General features: G+C 41.1%; 1 protein-coding gene across 2 annotated transcripts in view; it reads right to left on the reverse strand.

Annotated features, from left to right (window-relative positions):
- PSMF1 (proteasome inhibitor subunit 1) overlaps positions 1-21216 on the reverse strand; it is a 40319-nt gene that overhangs the window by 9157 nt on the left and 9946 nt on the right. For both annotated transcript variants that reach the window (XM_054723792.1, XM_054723791.1), the window contains exons 4-5: positions 20107-20189; positions 8296-8481 (exon numbers count right to left, since the gene is read on the reverse strand). In XM_054723792.1, the coding sequence (XP_054579767.1) occupies positions 8296-8481; positions 20107-20189 (269 nt within the window). The remainder of the gene's footprint in view (positions 1-8295; positions 8482-20106; positions 20190-21216) is intronic.

The raw sequence follows: 21216 nt of genomic DNA on the forward strand, positions 1-21216 counted from the left end.
TCGCTAGGACGTGCACGCAATGCAGGAGCTGCCCTCTGGTGGTCAGTGTGCTCCCACAGGGGGAGCACTGCTCAGCCAGAAGCTGGGCTCACGGCTGGCGAGCGAAGCGGCAGAGGCGGGAGCCTCTCCCGCCTCCACGGCACTGAGGACCCCTCCGAGTGGTCCCGGACTGCGAGAGGGCGCAGGCCAGGCTGAGGGGACCCCCCCACTCAGTGCATGAATGTCGTGCACACAATTTAAAATGAAATACTGGACATGCTAAAAATACCCCACTGAGGTTAGGCAAATGATAACATAGCTGTATTATATAATAGCAGATGCTAAAAAAATATACTTAATACTTGAGTCAATGAATTATGAAATTAAAAAAATACAGAACACAAAATATTGGGAACATTAAAAAATATGTAATGATACAGACTGGGATTAAAAATGAATTTTGAGCCGAAACCGGTTTGGCTCAGTGGATAGAGCGTCGGCCTGCGGACTCAAGGGTCCCAGGTTCGATTCCGGTCAAGGGCATGTACCTTGGTTGCGGGCACATCCCCAGTAGGGGGCCTGCAAGAGGCAGCTGATGGATGTTTCTCTCTCATCCATGTTTCTGACTCTCTATCCCTCTCTCTTCCTCTCTGTAAAAAACAATAAAATATATTTAAAAAAATGAATTTTGAATGACATAAGAGCTTTATATCTAAGGATTTATTTTTAGCAAAGCTGGTTAAGCATGGGAAAAATTGTTTTTTCAAAATGGGGAACAGGATTTGGGACAGAGTCTCCTGACTGATGGAGGACAGATGGAGCAAAGGGAAATGGGTAAGAATTGTAAGTAGTAACAACAAAAAAGTTAGGCTTATATGAAAACAAACAATAAAACAACAACCTCCCTTACAGATGGGCTGTTTTCAGTCATTCTCCCTAGAGATCTCAGGAGTAGAACAGATCTACTTTTCGCCCTCAATTCTCCATCACAATGGAATGTCCTCTCCATCTATACCAACATCAAACCCAGCATCAAACCAGCAGACCCAGTAGCCTTTGATAAGCTCTGGACACACCTCAACACACGGTTAGAGAAACAACTCTCTTTATGCACTAGGGCAGCCATCCCAATTCCGGTTTGCATTTGGAGGTTTATGGGTAGGCAAGATGAGGGTGTGGAAGGTGAGGGGTGAGATACAGAACTATGTCCTATGGGAAGAGGCAGAGGCTGCTATTTCCTACTGGGAGCATATGCCAAGCTTTTCAGGGATGGGGTAATTAACACCCTGCAGTACCAGATGGGTCTGCTGCTGTGTTGCTCTTTTTCTACTCCCCACCCTAAAGCCCCACCCCCAAATTAGGCATTTGAGGGAAAAACAAAAAGGTGAAAGTGTGAGTGCTGGGTTGCCCAGCAACGTGGTGGTAGTGGTGGTGGTGGTGGTGGCTATAATAAAGGAATGGATGTCATTACAGACATCTAGGCTACAAAGAAAGGGGCTGGCAAAGAGTGGGGGTGGAGGGAAAAGGGGGCTACAGAGGGAAGACCTGACAGACTCAACTCACTAGTGGCTGACAAAATACCTCCTAAACATCCCACCTCCTCTTCCAACGATCTCTTCTAGTTCAGTGTCCTAGTCCCGGGAAACAGGCTTGCTTGAGAAAAACCTAATGGGGCGGGGGACGGAGATGGATTTTCTCCATATGCCCCACATTGAACTTGTACACAAATTGATTACATGAACTAAACTGAAGGGTGCAGTGAGGAAAGCATAAGCTGAGTCGGACCCACAGAGGGGCAACCTCAGTCTCCACCCTCCCAGTTAGATACTTCAGGGAAGTTATGCTACTGTCCTACCTGTCTCCCCGCCTTGTAAAGTAGGTTGCACTGATCTTGTAGGGCTGTCTGGAAGATGAGCAACCACAAATGAAAGCCAAGAACTGGCCTTTACTCCTGTCCTCGATAAATGGCTGCCAGTGTTGATGTAAGGAAACAATGTCCACAAAGGGCCTGGGTCTAAACACAGTCACTAAACACACCCTCCGGGTCAGTCCCCTCACACCACTGTGGCTCCATTGCTTCAAATCCTTTTATGGGGGTCAGGGGAGGATACTAGGTAATTAAAAACATAAAACAAGGTTCTCTCTGGGGAGACCCTCTACTCATTACACCTTCAGTCTTGTTCTCATCTCTGTTACCTGAATGGGACTTGCTAAGTATTTATTCAACATTTACTATATTCTGAGCAATGAGCTCAACATGTGATATTCATCAAATTCAATCCTAAGAAACCTCTGAGACAGGAATAATGACCCCAAAGTGCAGATGAGAAAACCAAGGCTCCGAGAGGCTACATGTGCTGGCAGGTAAAGCTACAAGGTCAGGATTTGAACCCAGCTGATCAACCTCCAAAGCTTGTGTTCCTAACTGCCATGTAATACTCTCTCTTTGACATGGGGGTTGGATTGGAGGCAGAAAGAAGAGGAATAAGTCCTGCCTGCTAAGAGTGTTATGCAGGTGTGGTGAGGCTCGGCCTTCTGCCTTACCCCCTCCAACCCACCAGGCTCTTTAGCCAAAAGCACTACTGCCAACAGAATCCTTCAGTGGTTTCCACCTGCCCATGGGGAGAGTCATGTACTCCACATCAGGGGCCTTCCAAAATCTATCCCATCCTCCACAGCTGTTGTACCCTAGGACTCCAGACACGAATTCTTCCTCTAATTTCAGGGACAGTCCCATGCATCTGGCCTAGTGTTCCCTCAGTATGCAACACCCCCACCCCCGAAAGAAATGCTATGAAATAATTCAGACACACAAATGAAAAAAGAAAAGCAGCTTAAAAAATACTGCTCTTCCCCATGAAGACACGGCTGAGGTAGCACCTCCTCCACAAAGCCTTTCCCAGGGTATCCATGAAGGATCTCTGCACTAACCTCTGTTAATGGCGGCTATCACTTTAATTTACTCCCTTGTTTTCAAAGCCAGAGGGAGCGTGTGTGCCTCAAGGGTAGGGGTCCAGCCCTAGGGATCTCTAACCCACAGGAAAACATTTGCAGAATAGGGAACTCATCAAATATGTGCAAGGCATAATAAATCCAGATGATGGAGCTACAACGAGGTGAAAAGTGGGGCAAAGTTAAGTACGTACTTAAAAAAAAAAAGGCAATAATCTTGGGATTAGACAAAAATAACTGAGTGGGGTCAACCCCAGGCTAGGGGCCAGGGGTTTTGGCTAACAAAACAAACACAAAGGGCAGGAGAGTGCAGAGCTGGCTGTGCCGGCAGCAGGCTAATGATTGGCTGACACCATTCCCAGGCTCTCTTCTCCATCTTGTGGGCCTAGAACAATGCCCACATCTTCCCTAAAGCCTTTCTCAGCCCGAATACCAAGAGCCTTCACTTAGTAAAGGTTCCTAAACTGAGGCCCACACCACTCGCTTGGTAATTATCTACCTTGATAGGAGTATTGTATCCTGTCCCTTCCCTGAGTGGGGAAGCCTGCTGTAGGCTCTGCAACCACTCACCACCACCACCACCCTACTCCATCTTGCACTCAGCTCTAGCTATCCTGCCGGTCCTTCTAGGGCTCTGCAAAGGACAGGCCTTCAGACTGGAGCACCCTTTGTCTCCTGTTTAGAGGTCAGTCCCTCCTTGGGGAAGCCTTCCCTGAACACAAGTGTGGTTCAGGTTCCGCTTCTTATGCGTTCCCAAGTACCCTGGTGTTCCCCTGTGAGAGGAAATGAGAGCAGAACCCAGATGGTGTCACTGGCCTTAGTGAATCACCCAGGACTAGATCTAGTGAGCTCAATAAATAGCACAGACTTAAGAACCTAAGTGGCTCCTCAGCATCTAAATTTTAAAATAATTATCCATGAATGTATGGATTATTTCTGGACTCTCAATTTTATTTCCTTGCTTTATAGGTCAGTCCCACACTGTCTTAATTACTGTAGTTTTGTAGTAAGTTGAGAAGTATAAGTCCTCCAAATGTTTTTTTTCCAAGACTATTTTCACTATTTTGGTTCCCTTGCATTTCCATATGAATTTTAGAATCAGTTTGCCAATTTCTAAAAAACAACACTAACAAACAAAATCTTCCAACAAAAACACTCTGGGATTTTGATTTGGATTATATTCAATATGCAGGTCAATTTGGGGAGTATTGACAATATTTAGACTTTTTACCTATGAACACGGATGTCCATTATTTATATCTTCCTTAATTTCTTTCAACAATCTTTTGTAGTTCTCAATGTATAAATCCTGTACTTCTTTTGTTAAATTTATTCTTAAGTATTTTATTCTTTTGGGCATTATTGTAAACTAGTAGCCCATTTGCAGGAAGAATCCTGCAAGCGGCCGCTGCAGCTGCCGCGGCGCCTGCACCCGCACCCCTGCCCCGCCCGGGCTTTCCCTCTGGCAGCCACCTTGTCTTCACTCCTCCCTCCCTCAGCGTATGCAAATTAACCACCATCTTTGTTGGGTAATTTGCATACTTGCCTCGATTGGCTGGTGGGCGTGGCTTTGGCTGGTGGGCGTGGCTTCGGCATAGCAAAGGTGTGGTCAATTTGCATATTAGTATTTTATTAGGTAGGATGTGATCATTTCCTTAATTTCATTTCCGGTTTGTTCCCTGCTAATGTATAGAAATACAAGCAATTTTTGTGTATTGCTCTCGTATCCTATCACATTGCTGAATTTGTATATTAGTTCTAAAAAGTTTTTTGTTTTAAATTTCCTTAGGATATTCTACATATAAGACCCCATGTCATTTGCAAATAGAGATTGTTTTACTCCTTACTTTCTAATCTGGATTCTTTGCTTTCTTGAGTGATTGCAGAGCCTACAGCTGATACCCTTGCTTGTTCCTAATCTTACAGGGAAAGCACTGAATCTTTCTCTGTTAAGTTGGAGGTTAGCTGTGGGCTTTTTACAGATGTTCTTTATTGGGTTGAGAAAGTTTCCTTCTATTGCTGATGGCTTTTACCATGAAAGGGTGTTGAAATTTGCAAATGCTTTTTCTCTATTTGAGATGAACATGTGGGTTTTATCCTTTGTTCTATTAACATAGTGTATTACATTGATTTATTTCCAGATGTTAAGCTAACCAATTCTGGAATAAATTTCATTTGCTCTTGATGTATATCCTTTTTATATATTGCTGGATTTGTTCTGCTACTATTCTGTTGCCGATTTTTGCATGTATATTCAGAAGGGATACTGGTTTGTAGTGTTCTTGTGATATCATTGGTTTGGTATCAGGGTAATACTGGCCTCACAGACTGAGTTGGGAGGTGTCCCTTCCCCTTCTATTTTCTGAAGGAGTTTGTGAAAGATTGGTATTAATAAAAAATAATTATTAAGGAAATTTTCAAATGGCCCAAAATAGTACAAATAGTATAATTTATGAATCCCCATGCATCCTTCCACTCAGTTTCAATAATTATCAATATTCTACCACTCTTGTTTCACCTATACTAATGCCTGATTCTTTGGAGGGTGAAATTACTTTAAAGAAAAAGACTTATTATAAATATTTGTAAAATATATACCTCTAACAGATAAAGAATTCTTTTCTTTCAATATAACCAAAATTTAATTGTTTCACTTAACAAAATTATCAGTAATTCCTAATGTTACCTAATACCTGGTCTGTGTTCAAATTTCTCCAAATGTTTAAAAAATAATTTTTAGAATTACTATGAATCAAGATCCAAAGAAAGTCCAACACTGTATTTAGTTGATATAACTTTTATTAACAGTCCTCTCTTTCCCTTTCTCCCCCATGCCATTCATTTATTTGATGGGGAAAAAAACCAAGGTCAATTTATTGTGTAAAAATTTTTCATGTTCCATGTTTGGCTGTATCCTCATGTATATGTTTAACTTGTTCTTCTATCCCTTATGCTTCTCTGAAACTGAAGGTTCGATCTAGATTCAGGTTGCTGTGAACTTATTCATAGAAGACATAATGTCTGGCTGTACTACTTTCAGGGTTAAGATTGATCTGTGGTTTCAGGTGCTATCAGTCTGATCCATCTATTATAAAATTCCCCATCAACCTTTTATCTAATGGTTTTAGCAACTACTGACAATGTGTATGACAAAGTTTGCAACATGGTGATTTTCTAATTCTTCCACTTCCTCCAAGGATAGGATTTTTTTTACCTTTATAATTCTAGACTCCAGGTCTATGATTCCAAAATTAGGATGGCACAGACTTCAGGTGCCAATTGTGGAAGCTCTGGGGTGTTTTTGCTTGTCATAGTGTCTGGAGAGTCCTCGTGGCATTAACAGACAGAGACCAGATGCTGCCTGCTCTACAATTCACAGTAGAATCCCACATAACAAAGAATGCACTGCATCCCACACAACTTTTGAAAGACTTGTTAGACATTAAAGGAGATGTAAAGCCTACATAAATTATCTGAGTCCAAGACTATTTTATATATGAACACAAATTATTTTTCATACTGGTCTAATACAAAATTTTCCAGGACTATAACTGATGTAATTAAGAAACACTGTCTATCCATTATTTTGTTTGCCATTCTCCTAAGGGCTGTTCACCATTTCAGAAAAGTCATGTTAGCAATAGCAACACAGTTTATATACTCAAGTTGCTGACATGACTCATCTGTATGTGCCAGTTTTTGTTGCTGTCAAATTCAAGATAATTCCACATACAACAGCAAATATCTGACTATGTTTTCCAGTGAAATCTTGCTCAGGCATCTAAACAATGAAATACAAGTTATCTTATTATTAACTAGAGGCCTGGTGCATGAAATTCATGCAAGGGGGGAGAGGGGATGCCTCAGCCCAGCCTGCACCCTTTCGCAATCCAGGACCGCTGGCTACTAACCGCTTGCCTGCCTGCCTCATCACCCCTAACTGCTCACCTGCCTGCCTGACTGCCCCTAACCACTCGCCTGCCTGCCTGATTGCCCCCAATTGCTTGCTTGCCTGCCTGATCACTCCTAACTGCTTGCTTGCCTGCCTGATCAGTTAGGAGTGATCAGGCAGGCAAGCAAGCAATTGGGGGCAATCAGGCAGGCAGGCGAGTGGTTAGGGGCAGTCAACCCTAATCTATTTGAAACTGAACATCTGGTAAGTAACAATATCTATGAATTCCATTTTGAGAGAGTAAAGGAGATTTCACAGAATATTTATTTTGAAATGGGCAGTGAGTCCAAAATAAATGAGAATTATTATCTACTTAAGGTCTAAAAATCTTCTCCAATTTGACTGCTGCCCAGGCCTTATTCTGAAATCTTGCCCACCATAGTCTGGTTACATCACAGCCAGAGCATTGTGCTGGGTGTGAGGATACCTGGACCCCAGCCCTGCCTCTGTCTCTTTTTTAGTGGCTCATGACCTTACAAAGGTCATCTTACCTCTGTTCCTATCTGTAAAATAAGAATGTTAGACCGGACAAGCTGTTCCAGCCTCTCAACCATTTTTTATTATTCTTTACTCTCCCACAGGACCCAGTATTTCTGAAGATTGCCAAAGAGACTGCCAATTATTACTTATTATAATAATTAAATCAATTTCCTATAAAAAAACACTAATCAAAAGTATATTAATTGCCAAACATAATAAAATAACAATGACAGTTAGCACTTACTGAGTGTGTATTATGGCTTCAAAGTGAACCTTCCCCCACCCCTGCCAATGCTACCATCACTACTACATTGTGGATTCCAAATTGGAAAGTGCGTCTCAGCCAGAGATTAAAGTCTCCCTGGTCCTTCTCTCCTCCCTTGGAGCAGAAGTCTCCAGCCCTACAGGCTGCTATGCTCATCTGCAAAGATCTTGGACATGATTTGTTCATACACCATGCTGTTTTGGAAAAGTTCTGAAGTTGTCAAAGGGGTCAGGGGACTCCAATAAAGTGAAACAGGCAAGACACTGGGACTACATCCTCTATGGGACAGTACTTCTGCATCTTTGCATTTTCCCAAAAAGCCTGTCCAGGGCCCTGCACACACAAAGAGCTCTGGAATCAATAACTGAAGCACCTCAGCAGCCACCTGGGTGTATTGCACACAAGCCCCATGGGCACTGACCCTCGGGCTGACCCAGAGGCTCTTTGTGGACTCTAGAGGGCAGGCAGCCTTAAGATGCTGGGTAGTTAGCTGACTAGTGGCAGCGCAAGAACTCACTGCTCTACTTATGTCTTCTATCTCCATACACTAAGACTCTGACAATTCTGTTGAAGACACATAGGGGCCAGTGAGGAGGTCATGGCAAGATGGTCATGGCTGGAATCCTTCTACAGAAGCATGGCTGCCCACTGGGGGCTCTGTACTCACCAGGAAGGAGGCCGGCTAACGTGTGGGTGCTGTGGGTGAATCCGGAGTGGGTCCACCTCTCTGGCAGTGGCAGGCGGAAACTCCCGATGGGGACTGCTTACACTAGCCTTGTCCCAAGGCTCGTGAAGAGGTGTGATGATTTCAGACGCAATACGAGACCGAAGTTCCTCACTGTTCCTGTAGGTCCTACAGGAGGTAGATGAGTTGTCAACTGCTTGTTGCTGGCTGGCAACCCTTAATACAGAATTTTGGTGGCTGCGGCGGCCTTGACAGCTCTTGAAAGTACGCTTAGACTGTTTGCAAGGGTGGGAATGGGCCGCCCAGCGGGCCTGGGTGAGGGGGGCAACAGCCCGAGGTTGTCTACGAGATTTGCGCCTAAGCTTCTTAGGCATCTGAGTTGTCCCTCCTCATTTACCACCCCATTAGAAAGAGGTGAGAGTGTAGGGGCACAGGGCCTGGACTGGCTACTCCTCCGTACCCACCCCATCCCATCCCACCCTCAATTATGTGTTCATCATGTGTCATGGGAAGGATCAAAGGCTCTGTGGGGATTTGATGAAAACTTGGTTCCTGGTCTAAGTATGCAGGGCTCTGGGGGCTCAAGGTCTAGTTCTGTCACTAGCTCAGGGGCCCTCGGAAGGTTGCCCTGGGCCTCACTTCTCTGCCAATGAGAGATAAGCAATGTGAGCTATAGATGAGGTATTGAGGCAGAATTGGGTAACAGGTGTTTTAAAATAAGCCATATCCTAGGTCAAAAAGCAAACCTCACAAATGTTAAAAACTGAAATATGTTTTCTGACCATATGGAATAATATTAAACATCAACACAGAAAGGAAGTCTCTAGATACATGGAAATTAAGCAACATTTAGTCTAGATAATCCATGAATCAAAGATGAAGTCTTGAAAAAAATACAAAGCATTGAATAAAAATAAAACATATTAAAATATGTGGGATATAGCTAAAGCAGTATTGAGAGGAAACTTCATAGCATTAAATGCTTACATTGGAAAAGAGGGGGAAAATCATAATAAATCTCAGAGGGAAGGTGGGGTTGGGGGGGGTAGGAGGAGAGATTAAGGAAAATTCTGACTTAAGAACCTAGAAAAAGAAGATCAAATTAAACCCAAACAAGCAGAATGATATAATAAAGAATAGAAATCAATAAAACAGGAAAGTAGTAGAGGAAATTAATTAAAAAGCTGGTTCTTAAAAAAAATGAATAAAATTGATAAACCTACTGCAAGACGGGCAAACATAAAAAGAAAAGACACAAATCACCCGTATCAAGAAAGAAATGAGATTTTACAACAGCTCTGTTGCTAATGAAAGAATAATAAGAGACTACTAAGAATAACTTAATTCAACAACTTAGACCACTTCTTTAAAACCACAAACTGTAACAACTCAGCCAAAATGAAATAGATAATCTGAATACAGTAACTAAATTCATACTTAAGCACCCCAAAAAGAAATCTTCAGGTCCAGATTATTTCAATGGATAATTCTACCAAACATTTAAAGAATTAATATTTTTTAAAAGAACATCAATTTATAGTCACTCCCAGAAAAATACAAGAGGAAGAAACATATCCCAACTCATTTTATGAGGCCAGTAATACCCTGATATCAAAACCAGACAATGAGTACAAAAAAAGGAAACTACTGACCAGTATTTCCTATGAACTTGGATGCAAAAAATGCTCAACAAAATATTAACAAACTGAATTTAAAAATATGTAAAAAGAAATAGAAACCACAGGATATATTGTAGGTATGCAAGACTGGCTCAATATTACCATATCGATAAGAAAAATCAAATAATTATGTCAATTGATGCAGAAAAAATATGACAAAAGACACTATGGTAAATCTAATCATGAGAAAAACTCTCAACAAACTAGGAACAGAGGGGAACTTCCTCAATTTGTCTACAAAAAAACCTATAGCTAACAATATATTTAGTAATGAAAGTCTGAATACTTTAGGAACAAGGCAAGAATATCCTCTCCCACCACTCTTATTTGGCGTAATACTGAAAGTTCTAGCTCCTTCAATTTTCACACATGAAACCTATATGTGCATGTTGGCCAATGTCACCCAGTAAAATTTAATAAAAAAGCCACATTCAAACCTGAAAAAAAATTAAGCAAGAAAAAGCACACAGATTAGAAAACAAGAAATAAAACTGCCCCTATATGCAGATGACATGATAGTCTACTTTGAAATTCTAAAGGAATTTACACTGAGTGACCAGATTATTGTGATCTCTGAAAGCATAATAATCTGGACACTCAATGTATATCCTATATAATAAAAGGCTAATATGCAAATTGTCCCTTCGACCAGGAGTTCGACCAGCAGGCAGGCCAGCCAACCGCCCATGTCCCCTCCTCCTGGCCAGGCTGGCCGGACCCCACCCATGCACGAATTCATGCACAGGGTCTAAAATACACACACACACACACACACACACACACACACACACACACTGAGTGGCCAGATTATTATGCGTTCAGAGATCATAATAATCTGGCCACTCCGTGTATAAACTCCAACACCGTGAGTTCACCAAATATTCAATATACAAGGCAGCATATAAGATCAATACACAAAAATAAACAGCATTTCTATATACAAACAATGAACATTTGAAAATCAAAATTAAGAAAGAACTCCAGCCCTGGCCGGTTTTGGCTCAGTGGATAGAGCATCGGCCTGCAGACTGAAGGGTCCCAGGTTCGAGTCCAGTCAAGGGCATGTACCTTGGTTGCGCGCACATCCCCAATAGGGGGTGTGCAGGAGGCAGCTGTTCGATGTTTCTTTCTCATTGATGTTTCTAACTCTCTATCCCTCTCTCTTTCTCTCTGTAAAAAAATCAATAAAATACATTTTTTTAAAAAGAACTCCATTTATAATCACCTCTAATCCCTCCAAAAAATAACAAAAACATGTTCAGATTCTATATGTTTAAAATTACAAAATGACGATGAAAGTTACCAAATTAAGATCTAAGTAAATGGAGACATACTATGTTCATAGTAAAAGTGTCAAGTTTCCCCATCATAGGTTTAACGATCGATAGGTTTAATGCAACTTGTATCAAAATTCCAGGTTTATTTTTTTTTATAGACACAAACTTATTCTGAAGTTTATACAGAAAGGCAGACCCTAAAATAGCTAAAACTATCTTGACAAAGAAGTGAATGGAGAAATCATTCTACTCAATATTAAGGTCTACTGTGTATCTACAATAATCAATATTGTGTGATAGGGACAGAGGGAAAGACACAAAGATCAATGGAAAAAACCCAAAAACCCGGAAATAGACCCACACAAGTACAGACTACTGATTTTCGACAAAGTTGCAAAAGCAATTCAATATAAGAGAAAATGGTGTTGAAGCAATGATATACACAGGCAAGAAACCTCACATCTTATACAAAAGTTAACTTAAGCCCTGGCTGGGTGCTCAGTTGGTTGGAGTGTCGTCCCATACACCTAAAGGTTGGATGTTCAAATCCCAGTCAGGGGACACACCTAGGTTGCAAGTTCAATTCCCAGTCAGGGCGCGTCCAGAAGACAACCAACTGATGTTTCTCTCTCTCTCTCTCTCCCTCCCCCTCTCATTTTCCCTCTAAAAATCAATAAAAACATATTCTCAGGTGATAATTAAGTTTTTTAAAAATTAATTTAAAATAAATCACAAACTTAAATGTAAAACAAAACTAAAATGTTTAGAGAAAATATTTGGGAATCTAGGGCTAGGCAAAGAATTCTTAAAACTTAACACAATAAAAGCAAAAATTGATAAAATAGGTATTATTAAAATTCAAAACTTATGTTTTGTAAAAATCCCTGTAAAGAAAAAACACACTACAGAATAAAGTAATTATAAACCCCCATCAAACAAAGGCCTTGCATCTGAAATATATACTTGTATAAGAAATTCTCAAAATTACAACAGTAAAAAAAAATTAGAAAATGGGCAAAAGACATTTTGCCAAAGAAGATGTACAGATGTAAATATACACATGAAAAGATGCTCAACATCATTAGCCATTAGGAAAATGCAAGTTAAAACCACAATGAGATATCACTACATATCTACCAGAATAACTAAAATGAAAAATAATGATAACACCAAATGTTGATGAAGATACAGAGACCACTCATAGACTGATGATGGAAGTGTAAAATGGTATATGTACTCTGGAAAATTGTTTGGCAATTTCTTAAAAAACTAAACATGCAATTACCATTGTACTCTTGGGCATTTACTGCAGAGAAATAAAGTTTGTCCACACAAAAGCCTGTACATGAGTGTTCATAGCACCTTTATTTTTAATAGCAAAAATCTGGAAATAACTCAGATATTCTTCAACTAATGAACGATGAAACAAACTGGGTACATCCATACCACAAACATTACTCAATAACACAAAGAAACAAACTATTGGTGCATGCAACAACTTGGACGGATGAGAAAAATCAACACCAAAAGCTTACATACTGTATGATTCCATTTATATATGTATTTTTGAAATGAGAGAATTTTAGAAATGAAGAATAAGTAATGGTTGCCAGGAGCTAGGGACAGGGAGGAGGAGTAACTGTGGCTATTAAAGGCATCAGGAGGGATCAATCCTGTGGTGGCTTTGTATCACTGTATCCAAGCCAAATCCTGGTCATAATGTCTCGTATAGTTTGTACAATGTTATCATTAAGGTAAAGAGTATAAAGGACACAGTCTCTCTGTAATATTTCTTAAAAGTTTAATTAAAAATACATTTATTGTATTAACCATAAAACAAACGGAGGTTAGACTGGATCAGTGGTTTCAGGTGTTTAGCAGAACATAAAGGGGGTCCAGGGAGGGCGAGAGAAAAGCCAAGTGGATGGGGCATAGGGACTCCATTTCCTGCTCTGCTCCCCTTTCCACCAGAGCTCCTCTGCTCTAACCAGTTTAACATCAATCCTGAACACTGTGCTTGAAGAAAGAGCTATGGTTAGAAAGTGGTAATACCCGCAATGGCATGAAAGTGCTAAGGGCCTGTGGGTCCATACATCCCTACGAAGAATAGGTTTCTACTTAGAACATAGAACTCTGGGGACTTGACTGCTTCGCTGACCAAGTTGGTTGGGAGGGATAAAGGAATCTAACTCCTCTTTCCTTTCCAATCAGATGAACGGTATGTGATGTACTTAGAAGACCCCTGATATCCCTATGTAAAATGTTCACATGTAGAACTCAGGTCTGATTCAGAAACTACCAAGAGAAGTTCTCACAGTTTCCAAGTCTCAGTAGAACTGCCACTGTGGTAGTAGCAAAAGACATCTTGTCATTCTGTCTAACAAAGAAGGGGCATGGCAAATAAAACAGGTTTATCCTCCTTGGCAAATCGCAATTTGCTCACAAAGGGGCACAAATAACTAAAACAGACAAGACATGCCGTAATGACCTGACAGGGAGGGCCACATGGGGAAAGGGGACTAGAAGCAGGCAGCTCAGTGCTATGCACAGTAAGGCAGAGGGAGGGTGGGCCTTACAATTAGGAGGCAGATCCCATACCCTAGCTCTCAAAGCCTCCGTTTCCATGGAGATGATTCCTAGTGATCAGATTTCCCCCCTTTGCTATTTACTAAGAGCTTGGGCCCAGCACTAAGCACTCTGAGCTGACATCTCATTTCATTCTCAGAACAACAGCTGAAATAGTACTATTGTGTCCCTCATTTCACAGTAATCAAAAAACAAAACACCCACCCACATAGGACCTAGCAACAAATGCATTTTAAAAAATAAGTAAACATTATTACTATTTCTCTCTCAGTATTGCTGAGGCAAGGAAATGCCCTAATTAATGTACATGAACAGCTTAATACAGGCCTGGATTCTTCCCACAAGTTTTGTCAATTTCTCTCCCAGTGGAATTCCAGAATGAAGAAGTCAAGGGAGACCACACTCCAAACGTTCTTCCCTTATATCTTGTTAAGGGGTTTGGTGGGGTCATGGTGTGGGCAGCTCTCCCAAGGCCAGGCCTGGCCTCACTTCACTCCTTGATTCCTTTGTCTACTATAGTGATTTTCAACCTTTTTCATCTCATGGCACACAAATTACTAAAATTCTGCAGCACACCAAAAAAATAATATATAATAATTAAAAAATATAAATATATATATATATTTTTGCTGAACTGACAAAAAAAGGTATAATTTTTATTCATTCACAAATGGTTATTGTGTTGATGGCTGTCATTTTTTATTTTTAACCCTCACCTGAGGATATGCTTTTATGATTTGAGAAAGAGAGGGAGAAGGAGGGAGAGAGAAAGAAACATCGATCAGTTGCCTCCCATGTGTGCCCCAATTGGGGATTGAAATCACAACCTAGGCATGTGCCCTGACCAGAATTGAACCCGTGACCCTTTGGTGCAGGGGATGATGCTCTAACTAACTGAGCCACACCAGCCAGGATGCTGCTTATTTTTTTATTTGACAATCTAAGGGAAAAGAGGTCAGTGTGCCTGACTAAACAGTCAATTATTGCATGTTTTAAAAATTCTTGTGGCACACTGACTGAAAATTGCTGGTCTACATGCAAAATAGACCCAGGGCTTGCTCTCAAGGAGATCACACACTAACAGGGGAAACCAACTCTAAAAAGTTAATCATAAAATACCAATGTATTTTAAAAGGTTGTTTCAAAACACCAAATGTGGGGTAGGGCAGGGAAGGCTTCTCCGAGGAGCCGACATTTAAATGGAAACTGAAAGAACAGGAGTTGGCTATGTGAGGTAGTTGGGGAGAGCATGCCAGGCAGAGGGAAGAACTCTGAAGAGGGAGAAGCATGGCACCATGGCTAAGACACAGGGGCAAGTGGCACAGGATGAGGTTGGGAGGCTTAGGCACGAGGCTTTAGGCCTCATCAAGGATTTTGTTCCTTATCCTCAGAGAAATGAAAATTCACTGAAGGGTTTTTAGTCTTTTTTCCCCCTAATTAAAAAATACTTAACACTATATCAATGTAACATTTTAAGTGTACAGTTCAATAGTATTTAAGTACATTCACATTTTTGTGCAATCCACCAACAACAACCATGTTCAGTACTCTTTTCATCTTGCAAAACGGAAACTCTGTACCCATTAAACAGTAACTCCCTATTCTGTCCTCGCCCAGCCCCTGGCAATGATTATATTACTTTGTGTCTATGAATCTGACTACTCTAAGTACCTGATATAAGTGGAATCATACAATATTGGTTGGCTTATTTCACTTAGTCTAATGTCCTCAAGGTTCACACTGAAATCCTCCTTCCTTTTTAAAGATGAATAATATTCCATTGTATGTATATACCACATTTTGTTTTCCCATTCACCTGTCCTAGGTACTCATAGGTACTTATATTGCTTCCACCTTTTGACTATTGTGAATAATGCTTCTCTGAACATGGGTGTACAAATATGTCTTTAAGATCCTGCTTTCAACTCTACCAAGTGTATGCCCAGAAGTGGAACTACTGGATCATACAGTAATTTAATCTTTTGAGGAACCACTTTCTATAGTGGCTGCATCATTTTACATTTTCACCAATAGAGTACAAGGCTTCCAATTTCTCCCCATTATCACTAATACTTGTTATTTCCTGATTTAAAAAAAAAATAGTAGCCATCCTAATGTGTGGAGGATTTCACTCAAGGGTTTCAAGCAAGGGTTTTTAACCATGATTTGATCTGTTTTAAAAAGGCTGGTCTGACTGTTGTGTGGTAAACCGACTGGAAGGTGGTAAGCAGGAATGCAAGTTGGGCTCTCCTCACACAGAGGTTGTATGGAAGAGGGGAGGAGACAAAGAGGGGTAGCCAGAATGATGGAGGTAGGTGGTGTGGAAGTCTGAGAGGAGTACAGAAGATTCAAAATGGTTATTGCTGATTAGATACAACTAAATGCAACAGGGTTTCTAGGCATTTCTGATGACTGTCAATTTATAGTGATGCCAGGCTTCCTCCAAAATCCCAAGGAGGTCAATGAAAATGGGGAAAAAGTCCCTAAATGGAATAAAGTGGAAGTAAATGGGACAAACTATATATTAAACAGATAATTTCATTATACTGGAAAAACATGCATTAACTTAAGTACCTTTTGAACACAATACTCTTGACTTTATACATCCTCAGTGGGATACCCACAAAGGACAAAAGACCTGGGAAGAAATCATATCTGAAACTTTACTTAGATTTGTTCTTGGTGGGTACTGATGTAGCAGTTCAGAAACTATTTGTGTATATTTTAGGATCAAACAAATAAGTAAATATATTGGTGGTGTTGGGCACTAGAGTTCTCACCACAGGAGGGAGATAGATACAAGGATGGAATAAGAGAATAAGAATCCCATGGAGTTAGATAAAAAGTAAAAGTATCAGCATGAAATTTAAGACAAACAAACTTTAAGGAATAAGCTGCCTACTTCTATTCTCTGAGAGGACCTGGAAGCAATGACATCCTTAGTCTTAATGAACATACTCAGGGTGAAGATTTTTGTTTTTAAATAATATTCCCTATGAACAGAAATCATGGTTCCTTAGAAAAAAGGCTAATTTCAAGGCAGGGGCAAGGAAAGTGCAAGATGAGACTAGAACATCTTATTGTGCCAGAAAGTATGAAAACACTCAAAGAAGGACGAGGACATGTCAAAAGGATAAAGGGAGCAGCTTGAAGAGGTTCCTACTGTCAACTCTGGAACAACTTGAGTATTCAAAGAATGACAGAAATGGACTATAACTCTGAAAAAACAAACAAAAAACAATAACAACAAAAAAACCCCCGTAAGTCTACACTGATATTTTAAAAATTAAAAATAAAGGGGACAAGAATAGAAAATCTTTTTTAAAAAATGCTAACTAATAAATATAGAAAAAGTAAAAAATTACTATTTTATAATTATCTTATATAATAAAGAGGTAACATGCAAATTGACCCTCATGACCTCACAAGATGGCTGCCTATGACCAGGCCGGCAGGGGGGTCAGTGAGGGACAACCAAACGACTGAACAGCAGGCTGCATGGGGCAACCAGGCCGGCAGGGTAGTTAGTGAGGGACAACCAAATGACTGAACAAGCAGGCTGCAACCAAATGACTGAACAGGCTGTGTGGGGCAACCAGGCCGGCAGGGTGGTTAGTGAGGGACGACCAAATGACTGAACAGCAGGCTGCATGGGGCAACCAGGCCGGCAGGAGGGGGCAGTTAGGGGCAACCAGGCTGGCAGAGGGGAGCAGTTGGGGGCGACCAGGCCTGGAAGGGGGGCAGTAATAGGTGACCAGGCCAGCGGGGGGGCAATGAGGGGTGAGTAGGCCGGCAGGGGGGCAGTTGGGGGCAACCTGGCCGGCAGCGGGTGGCAGTTAGGGCCGACCAGGCTGGCCAGGGCGGCAGTTAGGGGCAATCAGGCCAGCACGCAGAGGCAGTGAGGGGCAATCAGGCCAGCAGTTAGGGGCAACCAGGCAGGCAGGCAGATGAGCGATTAGGAGCCAGTGGTCCAGGATTGTGAGAGGGATGTCTGACTGCCGGTTTAGGCCCAATCTCCAGGACTGGGCCTAAACCGGCAGTTGGACATCCCCCAAGGGGTCCCGAATTGGAGAGGGTGCAGGCTGGGCTGAGGGGACCCCCCCGCCCCCCGCACGAATTTTGTGCACTGGGCCTCTAGTCACAATAATAATAGATTCAGGCAAGAATCTTCGATAGATGCTAAAACCACTGGGTGAAAGACCAGTGGGAAGCAGATTATTCAGTCTGCTAGTATAATCCCACAGATCACTTATTAAACACAAGGAAAAACACATGCCTTTATTGTAGAGAAAACTGGAATATAGTATCATACCCAAGCGAACAATGAACAAAATCAACTGTGAGACAGATGTCACATGCCTGATGTGAAACACTGAGAACACAGCCTCACCCATGAAGTATTCTTGTGGAAAATGTTCAACCTACATCAAATGATGAGGAAATAATCTGATCAATCCAATCCTGAGGAAAAAATCTGAACATTCTACACAACAACTGACCTCAAGTCTTCAAAAATACCAATGCCACACACACAAAAAGTCCAAGAAACTGACTAGGTTAAAGGTAATTTAAGAGACATTAAAATAAATGCAAGGTGTGATCTTGTTTGGATAAGGAAAAAACCCTCAAACCCCAAACCAAAAGACTAGCTAGTTAAAAGGCACATTGCTGTGCTGACTGCAGAAATCTGAACATGAGCTATGTAGTAAATGATACTAATGTATCAATGTTACAGCTCCTGAGGGTGATGAACTGTATTAAGGTTATAGGAGAATGCCCTTTTAAGGAGATAAATACTAAAATATTTAGGAGTTAAGGTCCATAAAGTCTGGAAATAATTCTCAGATGGTTCAAGAACAAAAAAGTATCTAAAAATTAAGCAAATATGGCAAAATGTTAAAAACATTTGGTGAATCTAGTTGATGGGTATATGAGTGTTCACTGTAATATTTTTGCAAGCATCTTTTCTGTAGGGTTGTAAATTTAAAAATAAAAAATTAAGAGAATGAGAAGACAAGACTAGGAAAAAATATTTGCAAAACACATACTATATGATAAAGGACTGTTATCCAAAATATATAAACAATTGAAACCCAACAATAAGAAAACAATGTAAAAATCGGCTGAAGACTGAAGAGCCTCACCAAAGAATATATACAGATGGTAAATAAGCATATGAAAAGATGCTTAACATCACATGTCACTAGGTTAACTGCACATTAAAACAAATAATGAGATACCACTACACATCTATTAAAATGGCCAAAATCTGAACTACTAACACCAACAAATGCTAACAAGAATGTGGAACAATAGGAATTCTCATTCATTGCTTCTGGGAATGCAAACTGGTACAGTCGCTTTGGAAGATAGTTGGGCAGTTTCTTATAAACCTAAACATACTCCAACACCACCAAGGGTGAACTCTAAAGTAAACTATGGAACTTGGGTGATAATGTGCATCAGTACAAGTTCATCCATTTAAAAAAATGCACCATCTTAGTGCGGAATGCAGACAGTGAAGGAGGCTATGCATGTGTGTGTGCGTTGCAGGGGAGAGGGGGCAGGAAGTACATGGGAACTCTGTACTTGCTGTTCAATTTTGCTGTGAACCTGAAACTGCTCTAAAAATAGTCTATTAAATAAATAAGTTGGGCCCTGGACGGTGTGCTCAGTAGTTAAGAGTGTCTTCCCATGCACTGAATGGTCATAGGTTCTATTCCCGACCTGGTTAGGCAAATACCCAGGTTGTGGGTTCAATCCCCAGTTGTGGCACATGTGCAAGGCAAACAATTGGTGCTTCTCTCTCACATCAATGTTCCTCTCTCTCTCTCTCTCTCCCTAGAATCAATGAAAAAGCATATCCTTCAATGAGGATTTAAAAAAAAAAGTTGGGGGTGGAATGGAGACCTGATTAGGGACACATATTCTCAGGAGCTTACTCTAAATGACCCCCTTGGCCCAGCCCCATCTCTACTCTGTAGCCACTATAGCACTTGTAGACTCTTGATTGCATGATTTTATTTCATGTGACATTTCCCATGTGTCCTCTCTTTAAATAAATTAAAAATAGTAAAAATAGGAAAAGAGAACTGAGAAGTGACTGTGCCCAGGAGTGAAAGATCCTTCTGTTAACCTTCCTTAATTCTCTGGATACCTCCACTCCTTTCCTTATATCTGGCCACTGGCTCTCTCGCTCTCTTTCTCTGCTCCCCACTCACCCCCCAGGGAAAACTATCATTTAGAAGTACCTGGGGAAGTCAAGCAGGTTTTCTGAATCGATATAATCATCCAAGTTGAGGGTCAAATCTGACACTTGCTGTGAGCCATATTCCTAGAAAAATAAAAATAAAAAGTGAGAGATGGACTATTTCTGGGCTAAAGAAACAGGTATGTGCACAAAGAGACATAGATAAGGACTGTTTGTAATACAGGAAATACCCTTCTAATGCTTGGGGACTTCTCTGATTTAGGAATATCGTTTTTTTGAGGCAGAGCCCAGAACACCTACTTCTTAGGCTCTTTTGCAGCCTGGGCACAGGCATATAACTGAGGAGCCAAAGATGCACAACTTCGACATGGAGGTGGGCAACATGGGGAAGCAGGCTGAGCAAGAGACAGACATCTGACTAAGGAGGGGTTCCAGCCTCAGTGGCTCAGGAGAAGGAGCACCAGGCTGGCAGTACTGGCCAGTCCCTAACATCCTTGTGGTGGCCACAGCAGTGGTTTCAACAGCATGGTTTGGGGCACTATCCTGGAGCCCAGATTTGAACCTGTTTTCTAGCCCTTCCAATAATTCAAGGAACTATCCCAATTCTTCAACAAACCCATTCTGTTTAAACTAACCTGAGGGGATTTTGTTGTTTGAAACTAAGAACCTTGTCTGATACAAGACTAAGTGTTCATCAAAAGGGAAAGGGATAAATAAATTATGGCATTATGGAATATGGCATAGTAAATTAATGAATAAGGTACTGTATATCTATATGCATTCCTATGTAAAGACCTCCAAAACATACTTTTTCATGAACACACGCAATCAGAACAAAAAGAAAATCACTGTCCTCATGGTGCTCACTGTCCAGCGATAGAATACAAACATTAACCCAAAGCATAAATAAGTACATAAGTACACATTGTGGTACCAGGCAGGAAAATGAAATGATGAAGTAGAGAAGTACACTTTAGATTTTTCTGGCAGGTGAGAGTAGGTAGTCAGGACTGAGCTTTCTGAGGAAGTGAACTAAGGGAGGGCGCAGGCCCAGCAAAGAAAGGATGAAGGATGTGTATGCAGGAAACAAGAGGTAAAGGCTCCAAGGCAGCAAGAAGAGAAGCGTAGCTAAAGAACTAAAAGTATCCCT

This window comes from Eptesicus fuscus, chromosome 12 (genome assembly GCF_027574615.1).
Source record: "Eptesicus fuscus isolate TK198812 chromosome 12, DD_ASM_mEF_20220401, whole genome shotgun sequence".
Taxonomy (NCBI): Eukaryota; Metazoa; Chordata; class Mammalia; order Chiroptera; family Vespertilionidae; genus Eptesicus; species Eptesicus fuscus.